This window comes from Fringilla coelebs (assembly GCF_963513975.1).
Source record: "Fringilla coelebs genome assembly, chromosome: 1".
NCBI classification, from domain to species: Eukaryota; Metazoa; Chordata; class Aves; order Passeriformes; family Fringillidae; genus Fringilla; species Fringilla coelebs.
Genome location: NC_140028.1, coordinates 75370874 through 75383808, shown reverse-complemented (window position 1 = coordinate 75383808; position 12935 = coordinate 75370874). Strand labels below are relative to the sequence as shown.

At 41.8% G+C, this 12935-nt stretch overlaps 1 protein-coding gene across 1 annotated transcript in view; it reads left to right on the top strand.

Moving 5' to 3' along the window:
• The window catches only part of ANKH (ANKH inorganic pyrophosphate transport regulator), a 104046-nt gene that overhangs the window by 69613 nt on the left and 21498 nt on the right, over positions 1-12935 (top strand). The window contains exons 7-8 of the mRNA XM_084223205.1: positions 677-769; positions 4295-4390. Of these exons, the coding sequence (XP_084079331.1) occupies positions 677-769; positions 4295-4390 (189 nt within the window). The remainder of the gene's footprint in view (positions 1-676; positions 770-4294; positions 4391-12935) is intronic.

The window sequence follows — 12935 nt, the reverse complement described above, 5'->3', positions numbered from 1 at the left end:
ATAATAATAATAATAATAATAATAATAATAATAATAATAATAATAATAATAATAATGAAAAAAATCTTATAATAAAAATGTTCACCTGGAATTGTTTTTGTCTGGTGTTCATTGAGGAGCACCAAAGTGGGCAGAGGTAGATTTTTTTGGTCTTGTTAAGTGCCTCCAAGCCTCCAAGCAGTCATATTGATGTCCAACCTCAGTCAGCCACTGAGATCCAATGATTTATATATAGTCTGCCTTACTTGAAGCTATTTTATTTATGGATAACCAAGTAAAATGTATATAAATTGAAATGATGTGGTATGATCCAAAACAACTGTGAGCTGCAAGGCATTCTGCTGCTTAGGTATCTGTAGTCAAAATAACTCAGGAGCAATATGGGAGGAAGGTGTTGGCCTGGTAAGGGGTGCACCACAGCTCAACTATTATCTCAAAATGACAAAGTTGACTTAGGTAACTTCATGGCCCAAAAAAAAATTCATAAGCTTAAAATGGCAGGCCAAATGATGGCCATTTTGATGGTCTTCCTGAAACAAAAATCTTCCAGTGCCTGGTCTGGTTTTGCATTGTGCCAAGGTCAATGTGGTGATACTGGTGGGCAGTAGCAGCCTGTGTTAGTTTCACCGTTGTGTTTGAAGATTTGAAGTTCACGTTTCTCTGTCTCTATTCGTAGGCAGTGGCGATTTTGACAGCTACATATCCAGTGGGACACATGCCCTATGGCTGGCTGACAGAGATCAGAGCTGTGTACCCTGCTTTTGACAAGGTGAGTGTCCCTGTTAGGGCTGTCATCAATACCTCTTGTGGGGTTTTGCATGTGTGGTTCTCCTAGTTCTCCCTGTTTGTTGTTCCACTGATAGGTTTTCTTAAAATCTAGTTAAAATTAATTGGCTTCCTGTGGCTTCAAGCTGTTGTCTGATTTATGATTTTAACCTTAGCTCTGTGTTACAAGGTATTAAGCTGCCTTTTGGATAGATAGGTGCTGTAATTTTAGGGATTAAAAAAAGTTCTTGCTATGAGGCAGCTACTCAGGTAATGGAGTGATTTCTCAGAAAGTGTCATCACTGAATGAGCAAGCTCACGTCTCCCCTCCAGATTTTGTGGTATCTCTCAAGTGGCTTTGGATTCATTTGCTTATGCTAATATTTAGCAAAGGGTTTTTCACAGACTGACACTAACAGAGATAACAGACATTCTTTTAGTTGTACTGATTTTGCTGACCAAGGCTATGAAGATTTTTGTTGGTAAATCATGTAATTATGTAAGAATGCAAGGACTGCTCCTGGAACTGAGCACAGAGCAAAAAATTAATTTTGTTTAGTCTCTTTTTTTCCTCTGATTTATGACTGGTACTCACTAGTCCATATATTGTGCAAAGAACAGTCCTGTCCTGTGACTCCAGAATTCAAATGCCAGATCATCTCCTTCCCTTTATTTACCAATTAGTAACTAAACTTTCTGGTTTCAAATACTCATGAAAAATGTTTGTTTTCTCTGGAATGTATTTAAGTGGAGCAAGCCCTGTTTAATGTCACCCACCATATTTCTGAGGAGAATTTAAAACCAGCGCAGAGTCAAATCAATCATAACCTCCTAACCTGCCTGTGTACAACTAAATTGACCTGTCAGATAAAATATCACATGTAGGCTTTCTCGGAGGCCACGCTGCTGAAAAGGAACTGCAGATGCACACCCAGTGAACTGCAAGATAAAAATAGTTTGGGACAGGAAACTCAGGAGCTGCTAACCTCATTTGATCCAAGCCACAATCAAATGCACTGTTCCCAAGCAGGAGTAACAGCAATTAAGACTCCTAAATTCAGGTCTCATTTCGCTGGTGGGAGATACACTGACAACTGCAGTGGTGACAGGATTAGACCATGATTTGTCCATTTGTTTGTTTCAGTTAAATGCCTTCTCACAGGGCTCTTGTGGCACAATGTGAAGAAGAAAATGCTAGGGTAAGGCACAGATGGGTACAGTTTATCTAACTGCTGGAAAAGCACTCATGGGAATTTTAGTTCCATGTTTGAAGAGCAATTTGTAATAAAATGTACAAAATGAGGTAGCAGCAGTATAAAGGGTGTCTCATCCTGGAAACCATATGTGTTTCCTTCACTGTACTTTTCAGGCAATAAATACCAAACCTGAAACCCACAGTGGGTTTTTGAAGATTGCTGTGAGAATTGCTTTTCCCTTAGTCATGCATCACCTGGTGTCACTGTGCCTTCCAAAAGCTTTGTTTTTGTAACATAAGTCTTTCTCAGAAGAGTCCAGATAGAAACAGTTTTTTATTTCTGGATCCCGTAAGGTGTCCATTGTGATTTTCAGAAGCCAAAACAGTGTGTTTGCCTGCAAACTCCCATTTTCTTTTGTCAGTTATTCAGGAGGCTGGCAATGCTGATGGCCATCAGAAGCACACTGACTGATGGGATTTGAGATGCCCCTCTTCAGGGGTTCTACTGGAGAAGTCATTGTTTTCTTCACAAGGGAAATCATTATCTCTCTTCACATTTGTAAGAGAGATGCAGGGTCCTACTTCAGTCTTCAATGAGACTTTGTGTCCAAAGCAGCCCCATGGCTAGCAATTGCATTCAAGTTAAGGGTTACTACTGACATTTTGGAAGAGAGCAGGCATATGCTAGTTCTGTGCTGTGCTCTCTGTGCTGTTTTATATGGTGACAGTGCCATTGCTCCTAATGGACCCTGCCACCTGACTCAGTGCAACACCAGTTTTGAGATTTGTGAATGCTCTTTATCTGATGACTAGATGGGAGTTCTTTTTGCTCCATAGTGTTTTGTTCTGAGGACTAAATAGTGTGGAAGAGTTATGACCAAAGAGTATGTGGTCAAGAGTTGAAGCAAAGGGCAGAGTATGCAAGGGCAAGGATAGCAGCAGTGAGCTACAAACAAATGAGAAAACTTTTTCTTTGCAGCCCTTTTGGATGCCTTGTTTTGGGTGTGCTTTATTTCCTCTTTGTTATTTTAGGCTTGTTAGAAAGTTGAGCCATGCAGCAAAAAATTCATTTATACCGTGGTGAGTGATGTAAGCAAAGCTTATCCTCATATCTGTGAAAACTAACAGCAAAGCAAAGCATTGCTTCAGAAACACAATTAATGGTAATAGATGCATGAAAAAATGTTGATAGGGAGTTTTCATAGCCTGTTCCCAAAAAGGTCAGATGGAGTGGCTTCCTGTTTAAGGTCTGGGTTGCCTCCATCTTCAAGCACCCAAACTTCCAAGCAGGTATTTAGGCAGGAACGTGGGGCTATCTAGGTGCAATTGCTGCAATGATCAAACAAAGACTTAAATTGCAAAATTCCATCAAGCACCTGAATGTGTGTGGAATAGTGTGCTGTTCACAGTGCTCCACTCCCCAAATGTGCCTGCAATAGTTCTATTTCTCCTACAAGTGACTCCAGTAGAGAAGGCTGATTCTGTGACAGGTGCTGCTGCCCTACCCAAGTTACACCTAGGGTGTATAAATGTACATCTCATGGTAGAGGTTTTATCAGCAGGTGCACAAACTTGAGTATCTCAAACAGTCCCAGAGTAAATGCAATATATGACCTAACAGCCTCTTCCTTTAGGACTCCTAATGGTAACCTGCTTTGATATCCCCTCTTCTCCTTTCACAGACCATTTCATTTGGTTTTATGCATTCCCCCAGGGCAATTTTAAATCTTCAGCTTCATTTGCTCTATTAGACATTTGGAAGAAGGCTTTTGTTGTTTTAGATAAAACTTTGCTGCCATGTGAGTACAGAGCCCATGTTCAAGGTAGAACATCTAATAGTCCTAATTATGTTCTGTTCATTAAACTGCATTAATGGAGCCAGCTGTTCTAGAAGCTTTGTTTATATTACCTGCTTGTCTAATTGGATCAGTAAGGATGCTTGCATTCTTGATTTGGTACCAATTTGTGGTAAAAGGGAATCAAATCCAGTTTTTCCTGTGAAAACATATTACAAACATTAAAATAAGGGTTAAAAAAAATCATGTGGTGTTTTCTTAGAAAGAGCTACCAAAGCTGAATTTATTAAATAGGACTTATTCTTTGGAAAAATAGGGAGATTACTCAGCCTTCAGTGACTGTAGCAGCAGTTGCTGTCAGTTTAGGCAGAAAATGTTCTGTAGTGGTACAAAGTACTCAGAAAGCTCTAGGTTATAAAGCAAACAAGCCAAGTCAGACACAGACAGGCACAGACAGTCAGGTCTAGCACATGACCCTGGTGCCAGCAGCTCCTGGTAGTCTGGAGCTAATGCTCACTCTCTCTCTCTCTTGCCCTAGAATAACCCCAGCAATAAACTGGTGAACACCAACAGCACCGTCACAGCCACACATATCAAGAAGTTCACTTTTGTCTGCATGGCGTTGTCCTTAACGGTAAGAAACCTTTCTTCAGCTCAGTGGTTTTTGTCTCAACCAGAAAATTGCCTCCTCTTCCTAATGCTAAAAGCACTAGCAGTTTAAGAAAGGTGAGTTATCTTGCCTTGGTCTTGTGAAGCTGTGTTGCTTTTATCTGGAGAAGGGAGTGTGATCATAGTGTTGGAGTAACAAGAAAATCAGCTGTCATTAGCTCAGGCTAGATATCTAAAAGTTGGAGTTACTCCATTTCATTTTCACTACTTTTCATTTCAAATCAGCCTCCCATGCAAAAAGATATCAGAGACCTGCTTTTCTTTTAATCTCCTTATGTTTCTTTTTTTAAATGAACAAAACTTCAGGTAACCAATGTGTCAGGAAGACAAGAGAATGCATTTGTGTCACATGCAGTGGGATGGCAGCCTGTCCCTGAGAATTTTTCATTTACTGTGAATGGTGAGAAAGGCAGCATGGATTGACCCTGCAGTAGCTGCTCCCTGCTGCTTCTCCTGGCACTGGGTTTTCATGTGGGGATACTTTGATGCACATTTGTTCTGTTTGCTCTCAAAATTAACTAAAAAGGGCAGTCTCAGAGATGATACTGATACTGACTAAAGGATCTAAATCATCCCCATTTCATGGGGATGATTTTCAGGGAGAAATTTTGCTGAGCCTGCCATGTTTCAAAATGAACAATTTGCACACATAAATACAGTGCATTTTCCCCAAGAACACTGTTTCTGCAGTCTTCTTAGCAACAAACAGGCAGTTGTGGAAGAAAACTGCAGCTGGTGGGAATCATAGCAAATAATGGAGCAGATGACCAGGGTGAATCCAATGTCTGTTTCTAAAAAGGATGGATTTATATTAGTGCTTAGGGCCAGGACATTGTCTCAACACAGTACCTGCACTAGAAGGACAAAAGAAAAGGAGAACCTAGAAAAGAAGCTTTCCATAGAACAAGTCCTTAATTGTGCTAGAAAAGTACTTTGGAAATGTGGCAATTGTTTTAGGATACAATGCTCAAAGTCCTACAATTGAATCTACTCCTACCCAAGACAGGTTCACTGTTTACCCTCATCATTGCATACTTTCCATGGGGTACCTGGCTGCTTTGGAACTCTTCTCCCTGCATTCACAAATTTACTATTGAGTATGGGAGCGCTGACAGAATTCCTTTGTCCCCTTCATTTTAGTGTAGAACCTTTATGTCTGGGTAGGAAATGGCTTATGCACGAAGATAAACTAATTTATGTCACAGGAAATGTTACAGCACACAGCCAGAAGTATTTGTAACCATGCCCAGCCCCTTGCCACAACCTGAGAATGCGGGATACAGAACTCTGTGCTATTCCACAGTTGAAAATGAAGCAGTTCAATCCATACTCGGCGGAATTACATTTCTTTTGCTCTTTATTTCCTGTGCTTTTTCCCTAAACAGCTACAACTGGCCACCCTCAAAGACAGAATTGCATGAATCAATATGGCATCTCCTCTGTCTTTTCACTTCCTTAAGCTTGACCTCTTTCCATGTGGCTTAGAGACCAACAGCTCTTGCTCTAACTTGTATTTCCTAGAGCAAGAAACAGACACATGCCTCCACTGAATTGGTTGTTGTCTGGAGACTTTCCATGAGACCCTAGCTCTGGTTATCTACCATCACATGCCTTGAGGTTTTCTTTTGTGTCCTGTTCCAGACCAAAGTTATGTTCTCTGCAGCTGGAGCCTCCCTCAAAGTCTGTCAGAGTTGTTACAGACCCACAAAGGGGAAGCTTTCCTTGTTCTAAATTGTTCTGAGAATGCTATTTCAATCTCAGGGTTTTCTCTGAACTGACTGTATTCTTAATCCCCCATGATATTTATCAGGTTACTCTGGTTCTGATAGATTACCAGCTTTTCACATTACCATCACTATCCTCTTCAGAGTAATTTTTAATCACCTCAATTAGCTTTTGTTTTGTGACTTCCTGGGGTTTTGTATCCAAAAGTTCTCATTTTACTTTCAGGGACAGTTCTTTCATGAGATCATCATGAGAGATCTGCCTGCAGTGAAATTCCAGAAACACTTTTGAGGTCCATAGCTTTTCCTGTCCCATTTCTATTTTTGGCTGCTAGTGACAGATTCTTAGGATTGCTTGTCAACAGACAGAGCAGAAAAATAGATACGAGCTCTAAAGATTCAGTTGCATTCAAAGGCATGATCCTGCAAATGCTTCAGCACACAAACTCAGTGGAGGTTGGAATTACTCCTATTAATGTGTGCCACAGGCTCTAAGGAAGTAGACTTCAAATTTGCCTCTGTTGTGGCCAGGTGAGCTCCCATGGCCATTGGTGATAGCTGTGTTTTTGTTCAGGGGCTCTACTTCAACAAATGGGAGTCAGACTAGTGGCATCACCATTGGTACCATCTTGTTCTTTCAGGTGAGAGGGAAGGGCTCCCAGGCTGATAAGACAAAATAAATCCAGTACTTAGACATGTCATGTGAAGGAATTTTCCAGTGGATGATCTGTAGAAGGATTCCAGAAGATGTAAAGATAAAGGAAGTCCATTAACCACTCGAAAAAATAACAGTGATGCTTTAAGTACAAGCAGCAGCCCTGCAGGGAAGTACCTTCCCAATATAAATCCTTGGGAAACTTTCAATCATCAAAGACATACTGCTTCAATAGAACTGGGACAAAAATGTCCTACCTCCAGCCCAGAAGTACTGCAATCCTACTACTGCAACAGAAACACCCCGTCACTGTTGTTGGTGGTGACAGTATTAGGTCAGAGTAGAAAAAAAGGCATAGTTTTGTTAAGAAACATAACTTCCTGGTTTGTTTAAATCCTCATGGGATCTGAAAGGCTACACCTGAGCCTTTCCAGACCAACTTTGCACCATGCACATGTGTTCTGTCAAGGATGATCATAAGTACTGTCTCATGGCTTTGAAGCTGCTATTAATGCTAGGGTATTAAGGCTGCCTCTTCAAAAAATGGGAATTAGTTGTACTGCTCAGTGAAAAATGTGTAGACAAGCTGTTTTATTTAAAGGCTTTAAGTAGAAGCCATTAAACCCCTCATAGGTAAGAGAGCTGTTGTGATTAGTCACATTGATGTGGTTTTTGTTGTTAGTGGGGATTCCTTCCAAAGCCATGTTTTGTGACTGTGCAACTGAATGTGAAATTTGTGTAGCAGAGGGAAGGGACTCAGCTGTCAAATTTTTTTGTACAAATAAAGGACCATTCTGATTTTAAAAAGTAAGTCATTGTCCTGGTTTAGGGTAAATTTGGGAGAGAATTCCCAAAGGGGGGGGCCTCCAGAAAGCAAACCCACACGGCCCCTCCCCACAACCGGTTTGGGAAGAATTCCTCGGAGAGCAGTGGAAAGAACCTGTTTATTTAACAGGCACAGCACCCCCAGCACACCAAATGAACAATACTGGATGGCAGCACTGTTTCACCGCTCTGAAAAAGGTGACAAATTCAGAAAGTCTCTCTGGGTGGTCGCTCTGGTATCAGTCCCTCCGGCGCTGGGGCAGCTGCTGCAGCCACAGGGTGCAAACTCCCGGTGTTCCCAGGTCCCAGTCCGGAGCAGGCTTGAGTAGGTCCAAACAGGAAAGGAGAAACAGTCCAGGACGAAATTTGGATAGTTTAGCTAATCTAACTAAAGAGAAAAAGCAAGAAGCGAGAGCAAGCAGAAGCAAGAGCAAAGCCAAAAGCCAGGCAAAAAGCAGAAGCAGCACTCTGTTCTGCCCCGTCTGTGTGTCCCACCAGCCGTGGGGGAGCGGCTGATAAGGAGCCAAAACAAAACATTCCCTCTTCAGAGCCAGTCTTGAAGGCACAGAACACAATATCCAGCATAAACTGCACACACCAATGGGGATACAAGCATCATAACACTGGCCTAGGACAGTCATGCTTGGTAATTTGCATGCAGTTTAAAGAGTGTCCATAATGCTGTTTGCCATTATCTGTTACTTCACTGCCATTAGGCACTTTGGGAAAAATGCTTCTTTCCATATGTAAGCAGAGATACTGCTCCAAATGCCAGTGCAGCTGCCATTGCAGATCAGGCTGTTGAAGAACTGAACGTTTTGGTTCTATGCTGTTTAGATGGCCCCGCAGATCAGCCCTGAGGCTGCTGCACAGTTGTAAACTCAGGGAAGACAGACTCAAGAGAAAAGTGGTACATCTGTAGCCCTTTGGTTGTGGGATGTGTCAGCCTCAGTGCACTGCAGAAATCCCAAAATAATTTGTCTGGGTGCTAATTTACTGCATTTCTCCACTACAGCAAAGGTTTGCTCTGTCAGGGGAGAGCCCTCCCTCACATATGAGCTGTGCATAGAAGAGTGAGCTACTCAAAGGAGCCCTGCCACACACAGGGGAGTAATAGCAAACAGGCTGTGCTTTAGCAAAGGCGTTTTCTTAGAATACCGGTGGTGTCTCTGAGCTTGGATACCAGAGTGCAAGATTCTGTGATGGGGCACAGATACTGACAAATTACCTTTCTCTCTCTTTTTCTCTTTTTCTTTCTCTTTTTTTTTTCAATTTTCTCCCCATTTCCCAGCTGAGCTCTTTTTTAAGTCTCCTGTGCTGACAGAGAAGTTGCAGTCAGTTAAGATCCATTTCCCTGACTAATGTTAGCTGCTGGCAGCCCCGTGATTAGCGTTTGGTCATCCGCCTCTCTGCACTGCCAGGCTGATTTGACATCAGCTGTTAGTGCTGCTGTAGGAAAGGAAGAGAGACCTCCTTTGTGAGGGCTCAGGCTGCTTTCCTGCAGCCACTGCATCCTCGTCTGTGCGGCCACAGCCGTGCCCTCACTCGTCTGTCTGTGTGCGCGGCCGTGTGCCCTGAGCCGAGGGGCAGCCATCGGTGGTGCACTGGGAAATGGGACAGTCAGCTCTCCCAGGGGGCTGGCAGCAGCAGCATTCACATCTCAGAATCATGCTGGAAGGCAAGTCACCTCTTAGTTGAGGAGGTCTGAGCACCCTCATTAAGTGGCTGCCACTGGGGTAAAAGCAGGGCCAGCTCAGCGTGGCGGAGTCACTGCTGGTCACTGCGTGGGGAGCAGTCGGGGTGCTGGTCAGAGAAAGCAGCTTCTCAGAGAGCACTGTGAAAGCTCCCTAGCTCTCAGCACTGACAGTGACCCTGAATAGTCTGCTCTTACTTGTTCATTTACAGCAGGGAAGGAGCAATCAGTTGTTACAGCAGAACTGCAATTTGGTTCAGCTTTGTCTCCCAGCAGCATCAGCCACAATGTTTTTTGGGATACAGTTTGAAACACCAGCTCCTGTTGCTGCGTGGTTCACGTTAGCTGAAGTGTTAGCAGGACACGTGGCCAGTTTTCTTCATTTTCTCTAGTGTTCTGTGGATTACAGCAGGTTTTCCCTTCCCAATAAAACAGGCTCAAGGTGCCAGGGTGACATGCCATGTGCACCACACGATGTTCATCCATCTGTCACCAGGAGAGCTGCACAGTACCTCTAAGTTTTAACATGTGTTCTATTAGAAACAGCTCAAAGCTCTTTCCAGCTATTTAAAAGGAATTTCAACCCTGCTTTGCTTTTTTTTTAAATGAACATATGGTTATGGACAATTGGGGAAGGTAGCAGTTTTCATAAATAAACAGACTGATTAAGGGGAAAGGCTAATTGTATAAATACTGTTTTATATTTAGTTAGTAAACACTGCTTAAGAAACAAAATCCAGATGTTGTTTTGCCCTGTGATTTTTCATTCCTTCCTATTCCAAAAGAATAAAGATAAAAGATAGAGTAGAGAGAAAGTGTTAACATTTACACTCATATGCATGTGATTTATGCAAGATTTATAAATTTCAGGTTTACATGTTACAAACATACTAATGAAAATTTTAAATCTCTTAAAAAATAAAAAAAAATAACCACCACATGAAGTTTCAATGAAAGTGAAAATTCAGGCACTTAAGCTGAACAGATTAATGTGCGTTGTGTTGTGGTAACCAAATTCAAATTCCAGGTCACCTGCATTAGATTTAAATCTCAGTGAAAGCTTAAATGCAATGTGCTTAGGAGCAGACAGCTGGTCAGTTTACTGGCTTATATGCTTAACCTGAGAGTTGAGTGTGTGTGTGTGTCCATACATGTCAAAATGTCAGCTACTTTACAGTCAGGGTTGGTTTATTGACTCCTCAATTATGTTGCTCATAACTGAGGAGTCTAATGATAACTTTAAAATGTATCTAATACTAGTAAAATTATTATCTATTTTATTTGTTAGGTAATCTCTTAGAGTCTATAAATAAAAAGCTTTTTTTTTTTTTTTGTAAATAGAGTGTAGTATTTAGATTCATAACTTGTTCTTTTGATGGAGGATTAAAAAGTACTGATTTCTAAGGACTCCTGCTGATGAGCAACTGTAGTTTGAGGAGTTAGTACTGGCAAGTGTTGTTTCTTTCATTTGCTGATAGTTATCAGTCCCTTAGGAAGAGCAGCACGCAGACATTTTGTCAGCTCTCCAGTGATTATATCTTGTAGCACAGCAGCATAAACTACCATTGCTTGGCAGTTGTATTCATCTCATAGATTCATGTATAATGTATGCACTGATAAGCATGTCATCATACTCGGTCCCATTCTAAGTGAGGGTTTTATATCATATTATATTATAACCATCAGAATGTTTAAGTTGCAGCATTTAACCTGTTTGCGTGTGCATCTTTTATTTCCCCCCAACCATGGGCAAAAAAAGAGGGACAGATGCTGGGAACCCAGACTTGCAAGATTCAATAGAGGGACCCCATCTCCACCTGAAAACAGGAGGGTGAGGTCCAGAGTCAAAGGGTTTCTCTTGCTGGATCCCTGTGATGGGATCAGCTTCAGCCTGAAGAGGGGAGGAGGAAAGTCTTTGTTCCATTTGACAAGAGTTTACTGCAAGCTATCCCATTATTTTGCTAATTCTCAGTCATCAACTGCTTGGTTATATTCTGATATTAATCATCAAGCACCTAGGAGATAAAAAAAAAACCCTGATCAAGAACCAGGAAGCCAGTGGAACAGGGAAAATTCCCTATATGAAAAAATAAGAAGCCAGAGTCTTGTCCAGAAGACAAGACTCAGTAGTTGCTGCTTCCTGCTTAATTCTGTTAGAGCAAGAGTCAAACCCTGTGGAAGAGTAGCAGCTGTGTTTCATCCAGGCTGAAAAGCCTTGTCTGTTTAAAAGACAACTTGAGATGCCTGAGCTTTTCCTCTCTGCTTTGGATTTGGTTGTGCCAGAGCTGCCAAGTAGTTACTGGCTGCTGACTCTTCTGTCCAGTTTATCAGCAAGGCTCCACCAGCCAGTGAAATGTAGCACTGGCAGATAATACTGGAGTCAGAATGAATAAAGGGAGAATATTCATACCAACTCAGTGTATTATTGCAATAGCATTGCCTTATTGACTTGTTCCCTGATGCTGTGCAAACACTCTATACTCAATAGTTATTCAATTTCCAGTTGAAGTCAGCAAATCATATTTCCCAGCCTTAAGTCTGGCAGCTGATTTTTCCCATGAGGGACACCAAAGACTACAGTTTTCATAGGCCCATTTGCTCTCAAATATTCAGCCTGTAGTGTAATAAATATACCATTTCATATCCCTTTCTGCACTTACAAATAAGTTCATTTTCCACATGATAAACTATCCTGTGTGAAGCAAGCTCTTATGTGCATTAGAGTGATGTATTTGATGTTTTCAACTATGCTCTCTGCTAAATAATGAGACATAAAGCAACTCTTGACAGAAGTTAAGGGAGAAAAGTTAAAGGATTCATTGCATCTCTGCAGCAAGCCTGACTGCTGGCCTACTAGGTACCCTTAGTTTGCACTCAGGATAACATGATTTAGGCTTGCTTGTTAAAAAATGCCAAGGAACATGTTCCCATTTCACTGAAATCTTTTGAAGGTAGGAGTATCCATAGCACAAAACAACTGCATGGCAGATCCCTGCAGTGCACAGCTCCCACTGGGTCCCAGGAATCCCGTGGCATTTATCCACCCTGAATGCACTTCCTGAGCCACAGTTGCTAGAGGAGTATCACACTCTCCACTTTCTTTCCAGTTTTGGAGATGAAATACCTGGAAGGTCAAGAGACAGAAAATTGCATTCAGGGCCTGACCCGAGATTAATTTTTAGATGCCTTAAGCAGCTTCACTGTAGCCAGGGGGTATGCAAAGGAGTGTTTTAAAATAGAGTTTGCCACAAGCAGTACATGTGAACATGTTTGCACAAAAATGTGGATAGTGTTTTTCTCCTTCCTGAAAGAAAATAAGCTCAGTTACCATTACTACTGTGAAATCAGTATTAGACTGTCAGGTAGCAAGAAAATGTAGAAATACTTGAATTTATCCCCTCACCTTCGTGAATTTAAGCAAACAGGGGAGAAGGGTTGTGTGTGCTCATTTGATTAAGTTTGGTAAGGATCAGCCTAGAGAGGAGCAAAGTGATTGGCAGTTCTGACCAGTGCAAGAAACTGTTGGGGCTTTTACTCCATTGTTCCTCTTACACTCTCATAAGGCCTTTAGCCAAGTACCTGCTGCCTTATCCCCATGCTTTCAAGTGATTCA